The 20792-nt window shown below is 40.5% G+C and overlaps 1 protein-coding gene and 1 long non-coding RNA gene across 6 annotated transcripts in view; one reads left to right on the plus strand and one right to left on the minus strand.

Moving 5' to 3' along the window:
• Positions 1-8828, plus strand: part of LOC118421265 (netrin-G2-like) — a 67520-nt gene extending 58692 nt beyond the window's left edge. For 4 of the 5 annotated variants that reach the window (XM_035828481.1, XM_035828482.1, XM_035828480.1 and 1 more), the window contains 5 exons: positions 2742-3382; positions 3527-3705; positions 4042-4209; positions 7822-7965; positions 8184-8828. In XM_035828481.1, the coding sequence (XP_035684374.1) occupies positions 2742-3382; positions 3527-3705; positions 4042-4209; positions 7822-7965; positions 8184-8437 (1386 nt within the window). In that variant the 3' untranslated portion in view covers positions 8438-8828. The remainder of the gene's footprint in view (positions 1-2741; positions 3383-3526; positions 3706-4041; positions 4210-7821; positions 7966-8183) is intronic. The other variant, XM_035828485.1, reaches the window with a different exon arrangement.
• A 10864-nt stretch (positions 8829-19692) lies between these two features.
• The window catches only part of LOC118421534, a 49490-nt gene continuing 48390 nt past the window's right edge, over positions 19693-20792 (minus strand). Inside the window, exon 4 of the long non-coding RNA XR_004831846.1 lies at positions 19693-19927. This is a non-coding gene — a long non-coding RNA (uncharacterized LOC118421534). The remainder of the gene's footprint in view (positions 19928-20792) is intronic.

The following is a 20792-nucleotide window of genomic DNA, read 5'->3' on the forward strand; positions in this document are numbered from 1 at the left end:
AATAGTGGTTTGAATAAACAACTCATTACTTGGCTCATATCTAACAGGTGCACTTGCCAAAGGTACTAACAAGGCAGAAAATTAACCAAATAGCAAAAAAATCGATAATTTGAAAGATTTTCTCCAACATACTTTGGCAGCCTCAATTCCTGTTCGCTAACACAAGGCATATATGAAATACTGCTAAATTCAAAGGACATTTTAGTGAAATATCCTAATTCAATATAGATTTTGTCATTACCATAGAGTTAGATGAATTAGTTATACTTAATAATCCCAGCCCCAAGACCAAAAAGGGTAATACGACAATCTATCAAGTCTAATCACGTCAGCTTCATCACAGGTAGAGCCCTTCATTTTATTTCCGTATTAAATAAAACATATTTGCGAAAAACTTGTCGAGCAACTTTAAAACACGATTTATAAATTGCATATTTCAGGCCTCTTCATATGTCTAAGACAAATACTTTTTAAAGGTAATGAAAGATTAAGAGTGAATTTGCCTAACTTCTCTTTTGGGACTACCTTGCCTGTATGGCAATGAACCTTTCCTCGGAGGTTGGATTCCTTGAAAGTGAGGTGGAATTGAATCTTGATGACATGCAGTGTAGAATAGATCATCCAATCAGCCTTTACTTTAATGCTTATCGATCTGGACTCTGCGAACCATAAGAACGTATGATTGAGCGTCTTGCCGGAAGAAGTCTGCTAATCGTATACAGCCAGCAGCATCGAAGCAAAGGTATAGGAAAATGTAGTGATAGTGTTTGTTTGAATACTTAATTCTCTTTACCATATCCGCAAACAACACAACGAATAGAAACCGTTGGTGATTGGTTAATATTTGGGTAATATAAGAAGCCCTTTCAGACGGTATTTTGTCTAAGTGACGGATGAGTTGGACGCACCAGTCAGACAGACGGTCTGCAGGGTCTGACGGGATAGCCGCTCCGGGAAACTGGTTGCATCAATCACGTGACAAACAGATGGCAAAAATACACAGGATTGTTATCATTTTGTTATCTGGAATGATCTATAGATAATATTGCCACTGTTAACCTTATTTGCATATACACCTGACATAAATGAATAGTTCGAGGCAGTGATATCACAACTTGTCGGCTCTTCTACTGTTTCAGAATAATTGTAGAAAACTCTTCAGCTTAAGGCGGAACTTTCTTGATTATTCTCATTTTCCTATATTAACATCATATATGGGTACAATATAGTTACCGGCCCAGGACAAGAGTAATTATGCTAAACATTTGCCATGACAAAGTAGCTATAATCTCCACAACGCATTGTCAATTGCATGGCAACAAATGCCGCTAATACAAAAATAATCTAATGAAAGGGCTTATGTAATTAGAAATTATCAGTCAAACATTGGATGAAAATTTATCTAATCATATCGTGATGGCGCTCCCCGATATTGATAAAAAGTAATAACGGCACCACCTGCTAAGGTGCGATCTGCCAACCTGCTTCCCTAATTACCATGACCCGATACCTCCCATCGCCACTTCTTCAGTGTCCAGATGTAAATGTCACTTGGATTCATTTGTCGGCAATACACCCCATGACGCCAATTTCCTTATACATCATGCCTCCCAAACGACGCTTTACGACGTAGCAGAGATGAGTTTCCATTTGAATAGCCAAAGGATGGCAGATCGAGGGCTCCCGGTGCAAGTAGAATAAGTGTTGTATTCGGTCGGTCAATCAAAATGCATACTTTCGTCCATAAACTAGTTTGGAAAGCATTGCGTGGCTGGTGCTTAATCGTGGTTTGTTGGCGCCACCCTGTCTGGACCACGCGGTTGTGATGTGCTTGTTACGGCTTCCTGGAGAATGAATTGTCGGTGAAAGCAAACGTAAAAGAAATGTGGTTTTAGAAACATTTAGCGTAAAAGATTTCATTTTTTCTAGTTGTACTTACCGTCTCGTTTTAAACTAACTATAGTAAAAATTCTGCTACTTTCATTCAAAATTTAGCAATTGCTTCCTGTTCGCAACACCGATATTCTGCCCCATGCCAACAGCCAATTGCAATAGGGTTTACATACGCTGTTGTTGATCATAACATCTGCCAGAACCATGATGCGCTCTTTGAATAATCATTTGAAGTCTTATCTACATTTTGCAGTGTAAAAGACGCCCCATTCACCCTGGTGTGTCTGAAGATTCTATCTTTTGATTCTGAATGTTGACGTCGAAAATCAATTCCAACAAATTCATATGATAATTCATCATGCGTTTTGCAGTCATATATGTTATGTTAACACGGAGAATTATATCATTAAATGCAATGTGTTAATATGTGCCACCTTCGTGTTACACACATTGTACATATGCATGTATTGTTCATACCAAAGCTTACCGTTCTGATATCATTATGAAGGTATTGATTCTCCCATCTTTCTAAGTTTTTTTTACATTCTTAGCTGCCATGATGCAGTATGTTTTTCATCATACTTGCTAGAAAGCTACTGTATACGCATGATATCCTCATGGTTGAATAGGCCGACTATGGACATACATGATGAATGTAAAGGATTAGGTAAAGCAAACGTGGGTCGTGATATAAATATGTACACTCTGACACAGGTAATGAAGTTTTATGGCATGAGAGTTTGTATCCATACGTCAACACTCATCCGTACTGCTTCCACATCATTTGTCACATCCGAAGTCTTGTTTAGTTGCTCTCATCACTCTTTCTTCCTCACCACCTTGCCCAGGAGATACCCACCAGCTGCGATATATGCAACGCTCGCATGAAAGGCCAGTCTCATCCACCGAACTTCATGACTGACAAAGAGAGGGGCGTGCCCACATGGTGGCAGTCGGTATCTTGGCTGGACTACCCCAACCCCATGCAAATCAATGTCACCTTATCTTGGAACAAGACGTTTGAATTGACCAATGACATTGTGGTAAAGTTCCAGTCTGTCCGGCCGTACCAGATGATTATTGAGAAATCAATGGACTACGGCAAGACGTGGATGCCCATGCAGTACTACGCTAGAAAATGTATGGACTCCTTCAACAAGATGCCAGTGACAAGCAGCACGATATCCAGAAGGGACATTGCCAAGGTGATCTGTACCCAGGTTTACAGCGGCGCGATGCCCAGACCAGATGGAAGCGTGCGGCTGGAGATTGAGGACAGGTTCAATCGGTATTTGAACTCTTTGAAGAACACAAACGACATCTCAGTAGCACTGGAAAATCACCAACAGCTCAGAGACTTTGTGACGTTAACTGATCTGAGGATACGGCTTTTTGGCACCAGCCACCCAACGGGGCTTACAGTAGGAGTACTACCATGGGAGCTGCTCAAGTATTATTACGCTATATCTGACATCCAAGTCAGGGGAAGGTAAGATTTACGACCTAAAAAGTTTATATTTCACTAGTACGACATTTATGTTTCTTCAAATAGCTAATATTAGTTTCGACTATGAGATGCATGTAGGTTTGAAAACGATACTTACTATACAATTTGTAATTGACCGCACTACAGGTGTAAGTGCAACCTTCATGGCTCGGACTGCTTCATGGTGAACGGTACCATGACGTGTGACTGCAAACACAACACGGAGGGACCGGACTGCAGCAGGTGCAAAAAGCCGTATGACACGCGAAAGTGGAAGGCGGGAACTTGGAAACCGCTACCCAGAGGAACAGCAAACGAGTGTAGGAGTAAGTATTACGGCTTTAGACATTGCTTATCAGATGTCAAAACTTCTTAACAATCCATTCCAAACAGCTGCATCAGGCGTGTGGCATCATAGGGTGTTTCAACTAATCTTCATACACGTCAAAGGATTAATCCTTGAAATTGTATAATTAATAAAACAGTGAATATTCTTGATATGACTTTATACAAGGATTACTCACCTTTCAATCAAAGGCGTGGTTTTGCTTTGTAGTGCTTTTCATCTAAAGATTTAATGATATATAGCTATTAGCATGTGTCGCGTTTAGTGTACACGTCGTGAATCAGTTGAATATTTGTGATTCTCCCTCTTGTATTAGCCTGTCAGTGTAACGGCCACTCTGAACGCTGTCGTCTGATCCAAGTGCTCGGCTACATGGTGTGTATTGGCTGTCTTCACAACACCATGGGGAGGAACTGCGAACAATGTTTGCCTGGCTTCTACAGGGACGTGACAAAGAAGATCGTCGATCCGGACGTGTGTGCTCGTAAGTTGACTTCAGTTGAATGTTGGTCTTTTCATGGAGATATTCCATATGCTACAGAATAAGGTCGAATCACCGAGCGCTAGGTTAGAGGACACAAGATCGGGAGGTCACGGTTTCGATTCCATGTATTCCTGGCTAGACGTTGTTATATTTTGAAAGGCACCTAAAAGGCCTTTTCTAACTTTGCCCCGATGTAGCAATAGCCTGGTATCATCTTAGTTTACTTTACCGGGGCCCCCATGCCCCCACCCTCCCCTAGTTGGTGAGGAGGAGTACGGAAACTCTGGTTAACTAACTAGAATTGGATGATACTCAGGCTAATGTAGCAATGGGTACCGGAATTCGGTTGTGGAGGTACATGGCGTTGGAAGGAGAGCGCTGCGCTCCATCTTTAGATACCATGCCCTAGACACAGTGGGTCATGGATAACAGTACACTGCCACAGCAACATTATTCCTTTCGAAGCAAACAACAGACACAAAACATTACATCACATTATATTATTCAGCACGTTTTCCCAATCATGTACAAGATATCTGAAATCTTGTTCAACCAACTGCCCCATTATTATGATGTTATTGAGTATTTACCTTTGCCAGAAGGTTTATTTTTCGAAATTGAGATGAAACACACATAGTTGTTTTTAAAATACAGTTTGCATTTAAGAAAGCTTACATCCTCACACATTAAATTTAAAAGGCTTTGCCAATAATGCTCTCTACCAACTAATCTCTTCTTCTGTTGAAATGCCAAGTTTTAATCTACTTTGAGATCACACTAGAACAAGAATAGACTACATCGTAATACATTTAATGGAACGTATATCTGACAGTATTCCGTAATCTCTCCTTTGTGTGATTTTATAACCAGCTATTAAGGGTCTAGGGGGTTATGTTAATGAGTGGCGTAGCTTTCATTATACCTCATATAAAAACACGATTGTAAGTCGTTATCGTTGACAATAAATCAACCCTTATTCATCTCCTGCATCTTTCGCGTGTAGGCAATAAAAACCCACTTAGTGATCCTGAAACCGTTGCTCACTATTCACACATTCACTTTATTCTATTGGAAGTTATTGCCTATCACATCTAGCACAGCAGGTGCTTTATTAGTTGTGTTACTGCGTCCTTCGAAACAAGACAGCTCATTAAAGGAATGATGGAAGAAGGCCGATAACACAGCAACAGCTGCACGAACTATCTCCAATGATATATCTCTGATAAGATATCGCCTTAGAGATACATCGCACAGCCCGCCATTAGTTATGACCTTTGATCCTTCGGGTGACTTTCTACAGTACCCCTGATAACTTTAAAATGTCGAAGTAACCGTAAGTATGGATGTGTAGCTGCATTGGCATGTGCTACAAAGTGGTAATTGGTAAACTCTTATAAAGCAATATTGCTTCTTTCAACGACGTAGATGCTCTACTACGTCAGTTTCTAAAGTTTGATAAAGAAAAGAAATTAACACATATTGTATCATATCGTTCCATTTTGGCACACACTAATCATTTCGATCAAACGTTTGGCGAGGACACATGCGCATCACTGACTTTCCTCTCGGCACTTTCATCTGTTAGGTATACAATAATATTTCAGCATCAACAATCATGGAAGGCTTTGATTTGCAATTCTTGATAAAGATGCATACAGAAAAGAAATGTTTAGTTGGTATATACGTATCGACCATGTCACTCGTCTGTTTGCAACGGTACTTCAAACATCCTGAATTACATCTCTTTGATGGCCGACGGGTTATTTTGGGGCCATTTCGATTGCTACGGATGTTGATAAAAACGCTGTCAGATCTCATTGATGCTGACAAATGACCTTTGAAGTTGCTATCGTTAGATCTCTGCCCCTGGTTCTTGGTTTGGTATAGAGTTTCATTTACAGCATCAGAAAAAAAGTAAACTTGTAATTGTCGGCCTGAGAGTATATTGATTTCACGGACATTAAAGCACTTATCGAGAGATCATCTAGATGAAAGTGTCCAAACCAGTGGACAATGACGGATGACCGTTGGTGCAGGGTGGCCCGTACGTTCGACACAGCATCGGCTCCTGGTGATCCAGGCCGTCCCTCGGCCGCTCACGTCTCCCTTCTTAATTAAAATAAGACAGATCTCCCGCTGTTAGAGAAAGATCATGACAATGTAGGGCAAAGAAATCGATACTGTTAATATGAAATGCCAGCTACAGATTTTCTCTGCAATGCAATGCAGAGTTATGCTTTGCATGACTAACCTCTGTTTAGGTCTTCGTTATAATGAGAAAACCTTCTTCAGCTAAATGTATTTCGTCATCAGTCTGCTGCCCGTGCTTTGCATAACGTTAACGCTGAAGCTTTTTACTTAATTGTGTACCGCAATCAGTTGCTGACTCTGGAATATTTAGTCTTCATTTGAAGATCAATGCTTTCCACATTGTTGACAAACGACCGCCGACAGGCCCGAAATGAACTCAGATATATTGAGGTCTCCGAGGCGTGGCCGGGGACGTTGTAAGGGTTCATGATCACTTCTAGATGAGCAAGTCAACAAGCTGGTTGGCGTCACATCTTCGAGTGGTTCTTATAAAATTGGACGATTTTTACCAGCTGACACTATGCTAAGAACTCAGTGACGTCTCCTCATCAAAGTAGAACTTTGCGAATGAAAAGATCGAGACACTAACAGTGGAACATTTCGGCATGTGGTACTGGATTTCTGGACATTGTTGATTTGTTTGACACTTGAGATGTCTAAATTGATAACGTCTGGAAGTTTTACAAAGTTTATACTTGAATCTTATTACTGACGGATGATCTGTGACCATGGACTCGATCTGTGACCATGGACTCGTAATATAGAGTCTATATCGTGTACCTGCTATGTCATTGCAAATAAAATCTGAATCTGACTTGCCAATGATATCAGGGGAATCTAACTAGATTGCGCTTCTGAGTACTTTCATGGTTAGAGTGTATTAAGAATGCATCATGTCAAAGCCAAAAAAATCATTTGTTATTTGCTTTCTGACTCTGTTTATCAGCGGAATGGTTACGCAATATCCTGAAACCATTCAAATGCAATCAAGTGATCAGGAGCTGTGCAATGGGTGATACAAAACGAACAATCAACAGGCGACTACAGATTAATGACCATGAACATTCGGTCGACGACTTTCATTAAATACGGGCTCCACCAGCTGCCAAGAGAATTCATCATTTATCGATCTCGTAATTATTTTCTCACATACAGTGACACCGAGGCAGCTAGCATCATCAAAACTGTTGTGCAATTACGTGTGGTCGTTATTTGGAAATCCCAGCCTACCACTGGGAAAGAGGCTGACAAATCTCCCTTTAATGGTGTGGTAATAATGGTTCAGAATAAAAAAAAGGTATTCCTGTAGAAAATAGATGTGAGTCGTCTTGAAATCAACTCAGCTGATCAGTCTCTCATAGAATCTGAACATCAGATTGAGATGTTTTAGTTTTAACTCATTTGTTGTAAAAAGATACGATCTTGTTGTTGTACAGCACTAATGGCTAGACTATTTACCAATGTTCCGACTGTAAAGCATACGGTTTCTTGAAAAAATCAGCAACATTTTTTTTGTTACAGCATGTAACTGCAACCAAGTAGGATCGAGGCACAACAAGTGTAATGCCACAACTGGAGAATGTATCTGCAAATCGTACACCAAAGGTCCGAAGTGCGACTCCTGCGTTAAAAACTACTACTGGACGGACAACCAAGGCTGCGTTCGTAAGTATGGGCAGGAAGTACATAATTATGAATGGATGGGATCTATTCTTATCATGCTTTTGGGCGAAAGGATAAAAGGGGGCAGAAACGTTAAGTACGTTCATCGTTGTAATTAATACAATGCTGCATGTTCGAAATAATTCAAGACAATTTACCTCCGTTTAAAATAAAAGTTTGGATACATTACCTTACGTTGGGTTACCTTTACAACCTTGCAGCTGCTATCTGTAACAACGACACGCTATCCTGTCAGAACAACGGAACCTGTGTGAGTTATCAACGCTGTGACTGCCTGCCGGGTTTCGGGGGCAAGTTCTGTGAGAGACAACTGAAATGCTATACTGGAATGTGTGCTCAAAGTGTTGGTGGTTCCTCCTCACTCCAGTCGATGTACAGCGCTATTCTGACTCTACTAGTAGCGGGGGTGACCACGTTCCTCGGCATGGTAACAGATTCACTCCCGTGGTCATGACGATATCATATGGACTAAAAATAGACCAATTGATCGTGGCCTCATAGGTAGTATGACGTCACGAGTCCTTTTGGTAGCTAGGATGAACATCGTCTGCAAAAATGCACAGAGAAGAGCAGCACTGCGAGCTTGTCGCCGCTTCGAGCTTGATGAATAGTAGTGACACTTCAGGAAGAAGGCTGAATGCAACGGGACTGCAAATCACGAAAATGGAGAAACTGCAGAGGACGAATATGATCCGGAAAGTTCGTTCACCAAGCAAATCGGCTTACTGTGACGTGAAGCATCTCGTGCACATACGGGCAATTTCATCTCCTTTCACCACGTCTTAGCAGCACGATGGGCCACAAAAACTTGATTGCATCGAACGGAGAGGCGAATTCGTCCAAAGAGACACAAATTGTCACAACTTATTGTGAGTTAAATTTATTATCATGTGCGATGATTGAATGCGAAATTGTGTTGTGATCGCCGTGAAAGCGTTGAAAACTTATAGCATATGTTGTAAATGTCCATTGCAATGCGACATGAATTCGCCTTTTCACAATCTCTGATTGAATTCTGGATCTCCAGAAGATAACATCCGTAAATCAAGTTTGTGTGGCCTTAAAGGAACATATTGTGGTGTTGTAAATATGAAGTACATTAAGCATTTTTAATTGTAGTTCGCTGTCTAGAAGCGCGAACCAATGCGCGAAGCCGTATTGCTTTTGGCAGGAGAAAGGCTTCAAAGCTGTTGAGATCTAAATACAGAATCCTCATCTTTTAGGAAAAAAAGTACCGTCAGGAGTAAAATAGTGTCCAATGCACTAGAGTGGAAAAGTAAAAATCAATAGATATATTTTTGTGAGCTGAAACCATTAGCGATTACCGATTCAAGTTATGGTAGAAAGAGAGCAAATGAAACACACATGTAACTGTAAATAGACACCATATTACTATAGTTATTATGGCACATTGTCATGTCCTTTTCTTATCGTTTGAACGATCTTTACATATATAGGACTTGGAACAAAATAAAGCAGCATTTCTAGATATTATGGTTCCTGTGGTATTGCACCGTTTGAGTTCAAGAAATCTGGCTACAATTGTTGTATGCATGTAAAGTTGATCACGGAAAAAAAAGAGAGAGAAAATAACGAAATATTGAGATGAACTGAAGACATCTCCAAAACGTATATTGAAAATGGCAGTTTGGGTCAGTTGTTTTACAGTCGTTTAGGGTCCATAAACGCGTATTATAAGCGCGTATATTCAAATGCGTATGAGCAGAGTGTATTAGCATTTTTCTGCCTTAGGTAAAGTTTGCGGGAAAAGTTTATCTAAATTTGTGCAGCCTGGGTATCAAAGCAAAGGCGATTTTTTTCCGTAAAATTTACCTTCGACCAAAAAAGTTGATACGCAACTCATACGCACTTGGATATGGGCACATAGTGTGAATGGGGCTTTACATATCTGACGATCAAAATGGTTCCTACATTTCAGCTATGCAAGTCCATAAATACTTAACCATTTCCTATGTTTAGATTACGATGGCAAGGTCTAGATGTTTTGCACCCGATATTTTGATATACTTCTATGTGTATATAAAGAACGAATAAAAGTGTCCGTTTATTTCGATTTAAATAGACGGTAACGTGGTGTCGGGACAATACTGATAAATAGCGCCCTCTGGAGAAACTGGGAGAAACTGTTCATTCACATTCCGTCAATATATGTGTGACTGGTGTAAGCTACAGCAGTCTTGATGTATGTAAATACATTAAAGTAGCTTATGTATGGAATGAAATGCATGAATAGTAACGGATTCATTACGATTTTAACCTTCCGGTAACATGTAAAGATGCAGTTGTATATTTGTTTTCGGTAATCTACCTTACTCCTCAATTTCTTTTAATTTGCACTGTAATGAGGAAACTGAATCCACCAATATCACTAGACAATATGTCGAGCAATGTATGCAGATCTATATGTAAAGAATAGTGTTTTAAAAGTGGTGCCTACATCAAATTGTAAAATGTCGCCCAGTTGTATATTTCACCTGTACATGAAGCTGTAGCTGTTGATCACAATGTATCAGACATGTACACGCTGCAGTGTTCACGTCAATGAATCTAGATTAAAGCCTCCTGTGTGAATACAAATATAGTATAACGATGTAAAAATCATGTGAACGCAGTAAAATTTTATACCATGCCACCGAAAGATAACAAATAAAGCAGTAGAACAAGACTTGATGCACAGTACTTGTATTTGTCTTCTCTCTTTGTGTTCACATAGCCGTTCAGTAAATGTTATACAGTTCTCTAAAAATAATTCTTACAATGAATGAAGAAATATGTTTAAAAGAAAGCCAATGCACTTTCCCTGTGGGAAAGTGTGAAGTAAGCTATAAAGGAAATGAAGGAAATATTATAGTTGGGGTTAAATGATTAGACCGTTTACACATATTCAAAGACCACTTTGGCACATTTACTTTGAATAGATGAATGAGTCACGTTTATGTCTATGATTGCCTCAAAGACTTCTCGTATTCACGTTTTAGAGCTTGTCTGGTACACATCGGTGTCATCATCAAGTGACGTTTCTTCACCACTCGCCAGGGAGCACTTTTGATAAGAAATTCTTTAACACAGCTGGGCTTGTACATATGATGTACAAATGTACGTAGAAAGAAAATTCCATCGCATAGTACTAAAGTCATCGGATCTTCTGACTCATGATCAATGTTTTAAATCCATTTTGCGTTCGAAGAACAGAAGCAGTTTTTATTTTTTCTTTTGCAATACACGTTAGTTTGATATGCTTGATTGTGACCTGATGATCGATATCTTGAAACCCGGTGTGAAAAATGCTTATAAAGGCCTTCATTCATTCAGTTAATGTCATTCGGAACATTATTTACATTGCAAGGTTTAAACCTAATCATGCTGCATGTCTTTCGTTTTGAACCATGGCTCCCTTGTCCACAAACTCACTTGTGTTTGGACTTTGAAGTGACTTATCAACACCCCCCCCCCCTCCCCTTCCAAACTCCAGACCAACTTCCTACCCTAATAATTGGGACTCATATTATAGAGAGGCTGTCACCTACCTGAGGTTTAGTCGATGGCGAACCCACATTGACAGGGTTGCCGGACTTCTAAAATCTTCATCAAGTGCATACTTGGCAGAAAATCTCCGACACGAAATTTCTTGATCACACCAGAACAAGCATGTTGACCTTTGACACCTTGGCACAGCATCCAAACACATCAAGTTTCCCGTAGCCTGCTGGACATCACAAATATGGCTAAACGTCTGTTTTTTTAATATTACAAGGATAAAACACTTTACCGTACCTCGGATACACTAGCTACACGGATGTGCATGTTGCCTTACCCTTAGCTGTACTCCTACAAGCCACATCTCTTTCATCAGACCGGTATTAGAGTATGTCTCCCTTGTCTGGAGCAGTTTCCCACACCGTCTGTACATGTCTGAGGACTTGGAAAGAGTGCAAAAGATGTCACTTAGAATATGTGTAATTCCCCACCTTCTTTCTCTTGAGTGTAGATGAAGACAGGCGTCAGTTGGAAAACTACAAACGGTCCTACGGGACGACTGCAACATTTTCCGTCCGACTTGTGAGCGGGAGGGGTGGTAAAATCTGAGACACGGGAATGTACAGCATCTACTCCTACTTAGTGGGACTAGCAGAAATTAACAGTCGTTTGTCATGAGAGCTTTTAGAGAACTTAGAGAAGGTTAAATCAATGCAGTTCTGTTCAACATTCTTTTCCTGAGTATCCCTTTTATATGTTACGTTTCTTGATTCCATGGATTTATATCTTAGTAAATTAATATGCCAATTTTAAACTTGAGAGACAGAGCGTCTGATTAAGTATTTGTATTCGTAAATGAAGACACAAAATGCTTTGTTGTCAAGCCAGATACGTTAGACATGATTTAGTCATCCTTTTGGCCGAAATTGCGTCCAAGTTGCCTGCAGTTAGCCGAAAGACGCAAGGTAGCGCTAGCTACCAATATCAGGTGCCAACATGTCAAAGTATATTCGCCCAGGTGGCCTTACTCAAAATTGCAGGGATTGTTATGAGCGAATGGGAAATTCTCCCCATACAATTGTGGACGAATATCTAGGTCTTGACCTAGCTCCGACGAGTGAAAAAGAGACGCAGGGTGTGATTCGATACAAGTGTGCACGTGGTATTTAAACTGCATTATAACCTTTGGTGACAGGTATGGTGAACTAAATTTGATTTTACGCGCATTCTGCATAACCACTTGACCTGATTGGACAGGTCTACTAAAAATGTGGATTGTTTTAGACGGTATCTACCACTTTTCTCCGGTTCTATTCAACGTGTTTACGTGAACTGAGAGTCAGGAATGAAAGGCCATGCGCTGGTGTTGTAGATATGTACAGTACAGTACAGCTGTTAGGCTTCCTAGCCTATTCTTATATAATGGGCCATGGGATTTCTGTATGAAAGAGGCAGTCAAAAGTCACTTACTTGAGTTGTTCTTCATGAAGAACACAATGGCAGGGTTGTCCGGCCTCCAAAGTGTCCATAATCAGCAAAGTCTATACGGTGGATCGTCTTAGTAAATAAAGTAAACAAAACAAACATCGTGACCTTTGACCCATTTCATTAAATCCGCACCACATCAAGACACCAACTTCTAAAGTCTGCTTCCTGTCATTGTAAGTCACATTTCAATTTTCCCGCCATTAATGCTGCTGACAGGTACTGTTATTTTCCCGTCATTTCCGCTTGCCATGCACACTTCCCAAGCCAGGTGGCGCTAAGAACCGTGCAGCGAACTTTTTTAAAAGAAAGTTTTGTAAAACCAAATGGAGCACTGTCATTAGAACAATTTGACCCATCAATCATAAATGAGATCCTAAGAGACACGTTTCTCGCTTTACGACCTATGTCATTAGGAGGATCATCGGAAGCCATTAATGGCATCCTAGATGAGACAGCGTCCCTTTGCGGCTGAGTTTCCTCTGCCACGAAGCAATGATCATTGGTATTATCTGATCGCTGCGATCTAAGTAATTTCCTTTATTTCATAAAGCACATAAAGACACACACAATAATTACAAACGACCACTTTACTAGGGACTTAATGAAGGTAATATCTATGCAAACGTCATATCTATGCTGAACTTATCGACAATCTACAGGTGATATCTTTATCGCTTTGCGACCCAAGTCATTAGTGGTGTCATCATAAGGGAGCATTTACGAACCCTTGTGAATTGAAAGTACACCGAATGGCCGATTTGCTTTTCCCCGGGTGCAGGTTCCGTCTTCTACCCGGCAGTGACAGCTGTGGCACTCTTAAGCCCTTAAGCCAGCTTCCGATGAGACTTCCGCCAGTGAAAGTGGAATTTCAAGTTGGAGAATTTTCCGTATCTCGGTTATCAATGTCAAAGAGTAACCGAGCATTCTGACGTTACAAGAGAATGCGATAATGAGATCATCATACGATATAATGAATATATCGATTCAAAACAGACTGTGCATGGAATTTTTTTAACGTTGATATGGGTATGTGCATTAGAAAGTGATTTTCATTGATTGTAGATTTGAGTTAAATGTAAATGATGCCTCTATTGCCGCCACTCATATATAATTCAATCTAGATATTCTGCAAACTTTTACATTTTCCAGCAACCAGGTATTAGACTTTTATTGTTTGTTTGAGCCGTATCGTTCCATGATTAATTCTTATTGCTGACTTCGGATGATTTTGTGTGCAGTACGCTCGTTTACAAACAGACGGCGCCAAATGCACTGCAAACAGCCTTGCATGAACAGGTTTGTGAAGTGCATCACTAAAATGTAAGGCGTACCTTGAATTGAGTGATGAATGATGCATGGGAAGACGTACGACTCGACATTTTTATTGCTGTCATTATGAGAATGTGATTTATCTCACACCGGATAGACTGAAATTACTCTGTGACCTCTGTAGACTTGCCCTAATTTCCTACAGACCTCCATCAACAAGAGGACAATCACATGCACCTTGCGATAGAATCCAGGGCACTGTGTGTAGATAATGTAATTCTTCCGTTAGAGTAGAAAATTAGCTTTTCTATTCACCAAACCTCATTTTTTAGAATGGTAAACGAATATCTACCTTATTGATATGGACTATGTTGCGACAACTATCTACTCTGGACGAAGAACATGTTGAGTTAAAGACATCAAAAAAAGGTAGTGCGCCTTTTCAAGTGGTAGAAGCCGTGAACTCGATTACAGTTGTGTTGCCTACGAATGTAAGCCGTTGTCCACTGTATATTGGCAATATTGTGCTTGTCGAAAAGATCTAGAGCTAGGGGAAATTTTTCGGCACAATGAACCTGTATATACAGTGGGTGTCGTATGTTTTCTTTTACTACAAGTAGAAGAACATCTCTTCATTGGGCTAAATGTGATCGATATCATTGTCACTTTCTCATTTTTACAACAGTGGTATAATCAATTTGCGATATAACATGGATTTTCTCAGGAGGAAATATAGAGCATATTTCCGTGAGAATATCAAAAGTGGCTGCCAATTAGAACGACTAATATTGAGTCTGTTTGATCCGCTCAAACAACTGCAGTATCTCAAAGTTTTGACTGCAACCTTGCCAATCTGTTACTGTAGTCAAGTACTTCTAGATTTAGAACAAGAACATTTTAAGTTGACATTTATCGTTGGTTGGCGGTACTTTTTTTACTGAATATGATGTTTGCAAATTGAGATAAAATATGGAAAATCTAAGTCTAATGTTTAGAACGGGAATATCAATATGCCAATATGAATCTTAGCAGCTGAGTCGGTTTTTAGTGATAAAGACTGTGCAATTCACGTAATTTAACATTGGACATTTCGGAATATCTCTCTTATAATAAAAAAAAGGAGGAAACTCAGTTTCAGTCATTGTCATGAAATGGTTGTAACGTAATGGTTAAGATCGCACGTCGATGCAAATAATTCCAGTGATAACAAAAATAAAATACATGATCTTTCAGAAGTGCCCCGTTCTAATTGAAAAGGTAACGCGTTCTGTCTACAAAGAGTGTATTAAAGAGATGCAGTAGGGGTCACTTAGAAATGTTTATGTCCCGAGGGTGCACAGGTGGTCCAGATAGAATCGGCCGAGCGAAATGCTTTTTCCGGGGATTTAGTGATCAGAGGTCTTGATTGGCCGATATGACCGGTGGGAGACACAGGTCCCCGGGGTTGGGGTTGGGAGCAGGTCATCGTGCCGTGGAGAGGTCATATGTGCCTGACTCTAATCTTTATGATTAGCCCTGAGCTTTACAAGAGATTTTATAAAGATTCCAAAAGCGTCAAAACAATTTCCTCCCTAAGCAAAATCTTTATACCATAAGTCCTCAAGCTTTACTTTAAAAATATTTTACAAAGCGAATGTTGGACGACTGGAGGGAATATTGCCAACCGTGGAATCTCTGTAGAAGTATTTGAAAGTATTCAAGGTAAGGAAATGATAACCGTAAATCGTGGTAGTTTATACGTTTCCGGATCGACTGCATTAAGTCTCTGGCCATATAGTGCCTGAACATCCTATAGCTAAGTGGACTTAGCTACTAAACTATCGATGTGGTTCTTTGATTGCCGAATATTGCGGTGTTATGAGTTGGTGTTGTCGTGGGGTGTGAAGAGTGATTCAGTGACAGAATAAAGGCATAGTGTTATATGTCAGTGTGAGAATTTTACATCCCACAGCAGGAATCAAGTTCACCCTAAGGCTTATTAATGATTCTGCATCGTTACAATTATGTGTATGCGCGCGTTCGCTTCAGGATTCTTTGTTCTGCTGAAAGACGGACAACCCCTCCTTTCCAGTCGAAATACTAATATATTGACAAGATTTCATCCCACGGAGAGCACTACGCCTCTTTATTTCCAGTGCTTTTCTCGTGATGCTCAAAAGGATGTCGATCGCGATATCGATAGCAGAAAAGCAATAACAATGATTTTAATTTTGTTGGACACCAAGTTCAAAATATGTTTGATAATCTATAGTTCTGAAATGTGAGTTATGTTACTACACTCCGGCCCTCGTCCTTGCCCTTGTAAAATCCATGTACGCCCCATTATGCAAGAAGTAATGCAATCGACTACTTTATAGATATGAATGCGATGGCATGTAGCACATAAAATATCTTGCTACCTTATAACGGCTTGATGATCTTTTATGTCTTAATGTTCGTGCTTGCAGTTTATAGCTCTAATGGCTTTAGTGACTCTGTTATTATGAATTCGAGTGATATACCAGCTTCTGTAGTACTTGTATTCCTGGAGGACGGTGCTGTCGTCCTGAAGCTTCCCGCATTATCACTTTGGTGTTTAAGACGTCTCTTGAGACTGTCAAGATGAAGCGTTGTATGTTTCCAGTTTGTCCCACTTTGTAGAAATAAATATTTACTGTCTCACGAGTCGTTGTGTATCACAGGCACTTACCTCATTATTTCTGGCATGGTATGAAAAGCCATTTACCCCAATATTAAATTATGTAAATGCCTGTCTGTGCTTCTAAATCAATAAATGACTGTTGAGACAACAATTTACGCTGACATGAATGGAAAATGTATTTTTTATTTTCATAAAATTTTTATACAAGGTGTGCTGTGCCAGATGTTAACAATAACATGGTTTACGAGACAACTTCAAAATGTTTGAAACGGAAATATTCTTCAGACTTTTACCACAATAAGTCAATGCAGGAACCTCATTCTACTTTAAAGTAGTCAAGAGGGTAAGAATGATTACCAGGTTTTTTTATACATATCTAGCCCAAAGATTACAAAATATTCTACACGTCAGTACCCAATGCCGATTGTCTATAAGACGACATCAGACCTCTATGTATGTACATGTATTGCTATAGAAACTCGTCCCGTTTGGTTCCGCAAGGGTAACTTTCCTGAAAATAGTAATGAAATCAAAGGGCAGCATAGAGCTGCCAAGTGAGTACCTATGCATCATCGGTCAGAAAGCTAATAATGGCTTCCAGCGCCTTTGCGCAGTACTTGTCTTTGGCTATGTACTCAATCCTATAATTACACTATTGTCTCTACAGTAGGATTTACAGTGATGTTTTCAAGCTCATGATCGTACAATCCCTTGCCAGTTATGGTATGGATGTCCGGGATTTCTACAATGTCCTCGGGTTTACTGTTATTGTCTAGGCATGAACTTCTTCTCATGCAGCCTTTTATGTCTTGTTGAGCTTTCTTTCTACACCTCCTCCTTCTTTTCATCCTCGAACATTTTGTCGCGAGGCAGAAGACTATCCAAAGAACCACGACCAGCCCTGCGACAGCGCCCACGAGCCCAACAACGTATGTCTTGCGATTCATCCCCTCTCTACCCGTTCCCTCACTGTACGTCGGTGTGTTCGTGATGTCTAGGGAGTCCGTGGTAGGTGGCCATTTAGCAATGTCGCTTCCAATGTCTCTTTGCAGCTGTGATCCATTATTCTTCACTCTATCTTGAGGAAGTACACATAAGCCAGAATCAAAATCATCCTCTATTGGCTCCTCTAACATCGGAATTTCGGTTGCCTTGTTGATAGGTAGGATACTCCCGGTTACGTTAAGTATCGTGTCAAACGTCGCGCTTCCTTCTGAATTCCTGGCCACACAACGATATATCCCCGCATCTGACATGGTAACTCTGCTGATGTTTAATCTCGTTCCCGCCTTGGTAAGCTTCACCCTAAATCGAAATGTCCCAGGTCTAACCGAGCTGCCATCAGGTTTCGTCCAACTGATAGTGCTATCTTTTTCGTTCTTTGGATTGACATTGCACTGCAAGGCTGCACTTTCTCCAACGCTTACATTCAAAGTAGCATTTGGTAACGCGGCTTCAAGACGTGGTGGAGAACACGGCATCTTCTCCAGGGCAGTGTCGCAAAGTAGAACTCCTTCATACCGTCTTGGGAATTTGCAATTTCCACAGATGTTGGTCCCACCGTTCCCGACGTGAGTGCGGAGAAATTGGTTCAGCCATTTGATCTGACAGCTGCAGTTCCATGGGTTGTATTGCAGTCTGAGGCTTTGTAGTGCCGCCATATTGGAAAACAGTCCGTAAGCTATCCCACTGAGATTGTTATATGATAAATCCAATTCTTGCAGTGTCGTAAGGTCATCAAATGTACCTTGTTCAATCTCCAACAGTCTGTTTTTAGACATATTTAATCTCTTGAGTTTTGTGAGTCCTGCAAAATTTTTAGCGCTCAATATTGTGATGGAATTGCCGATCAAAACCAGCTCCTCCAAGCTGGTTAGATGCTGCAAGTAAGGCACGGTTTGGAGGTTTGATCGAGCGAAGTTCAGGTACGTCAAACTTGTCAATCCTGTGAACACGTTCCTTGAGATGGACCTAGGTGTACCCAGCTGCTGCAAGTCTAGAAACCGCAGTAGCGGCAAGGTGGAAAATGTATACGCGTCGAGGCAAATAATTGGGTTTCCATAGAGGTGTAATGATTGCAAGTTTGTGAGGGGAGAAAACATCTCAGACGTTACAAGTAAAAGTTGGTTCTGGTGCAGAAGTAAGTCTAATAATCTAGTCAATCCTTGGAATGCTCCGACCTCGATTTCAGTAATCGAGTTCTGGCCTAAGTCCAATTTTGTCAAGTAGGGCAAATACGAAAATTGGTCTTTCACCAACTTTGTGAAGTTGTTACGATGTAGGACCAGTATCTTCACGTCCCTTGGAATGCCGATTGGAATGGTGGACAGGAACTTTTCTCCACAGTAAACACTCTGCGCAAACTCACTACACTCGCAGATTTTGGGGCAGTCCCACTGCCCAGCTGTCGGGTACAGCAGCAACATCATCGGGAACCACGCTTCCAGCGGCTTCAGCATGGTGCTAGCCTCTCGTCTCTGCCTGAGGAGAATCTGAAAATTGAAAATAATACAGTAGTGGCATCGATCAGGCGGCACTGCCCCAATATATGGGTAATCCTCTAAATCATTCGTAATACTACCGTCGACTCTGCAATGAAAAATGATTACTGTGTTACTTTACGGGATGGCGCCGAGGTAATGAATCACTAGACAAATAGGTCACTTCAGGATATATTTAGTACAGAACAGAAATCACGTTTTGTTTTAAGGCGTGTCAAATAGTTTCATGTCATCATCGAAGTTAGTAGTAAAAATATGAACTTTTTCGATAGCCTTTGAAAGTGTTAACTAACGTTCATACCTCTACAGAGTGTATTCCAACGAATGAAGCGTTTCCAGTCTTTGGGACTCCCCAGGCATTCAGATCTGGTGGCTTCGCACTGCTGCTCCGTCAGTGCAGTAACGGCTCTACACGGCAGGTCAATTATTCCAGGAGATACACCGGGCCCGTGGACGAAGTTACTGACACGTGAAGTCAATCACATCCACCATTTGCCATCATTAAGATCCCCTCTACACTTGAGCCACCCGCGGGTTTGCAAGGTCCCTGTAGGAAACAGAAAAGTATCGACATGAACGAACAGCATTTATACTTGGATGGTTGAATGATTTAGATGAAGGCACCGTGATATCAAAGTCATCTAGAACTGGCCGATGCTAGATATTCTGCCATCATTCTTTTGGACATGTTGAGGAGTTTCCTTTCTAAAGCCATAGGCATAAGTCATTAACTGTACAAGAGTCCTGTAGGAAACAAATATTGATTAATGCAAATGTTCTGCTGGTATTCAAGCTATAAAGAATGACCCATTTATCGTTGATCCATATCTTAACTCTTATCATCTCGACTTTCAACTGTTCCAAGGACCAATTTACCCACAAATATAGACAAAATGGGGAACCGTTTAAGCACAGGAAGGCAGCATTAAATGTTTTATTCACCAGGCAACAATGTAGTCCGATTGACCTCGATTTTTACTGAAGTCATCAGCCACATGGTTGTAGAAAGTTTCGTTAGGCATGGCTCTCCAACTATTTAACAAAGCCTATGTGTCATATAAGGTGGAAGCGCAGACACAGTGAGGATAGTACAACTTCATGCTGTTCATTAATCTTTTTGATACTGATCAAGATTTAAATAGGGTTCTAGATATATAAGTGGATTATAGTGAGTATAAAAGTAATATTTGAATAAGAAGTAGATTGAAACAAATCAACATGCTATCATCATTGACAGTGTCAGATGGTGTATTGTATGAACCGATTTTTGTCAATACTGACACCTATATTTATGCGTCCTGTCTCCCCGCGATCCATATCTCATAATGAAAGTAGGCCATAGATACAGTATGTTATTTTCTGGGTGGCCCAGAGGTACGATTTAGTGAAATGACTCAACCGATCAACCATTT

This window comes from Branchiostoma floridae, chromosome 8, assembly GCF_000003815.2.
Source record: "Branchiostoma floridae strain S238N-H82 chromosome 8, Bfl_VNyyK, whole genome shotgun sequence".
NCBI lineage: Eukaryota > Metazoa > Chordata > Leptocardii > Amphioxiformes > Branchiostomatidae > Branchiostoma > Branchiostoma floridae.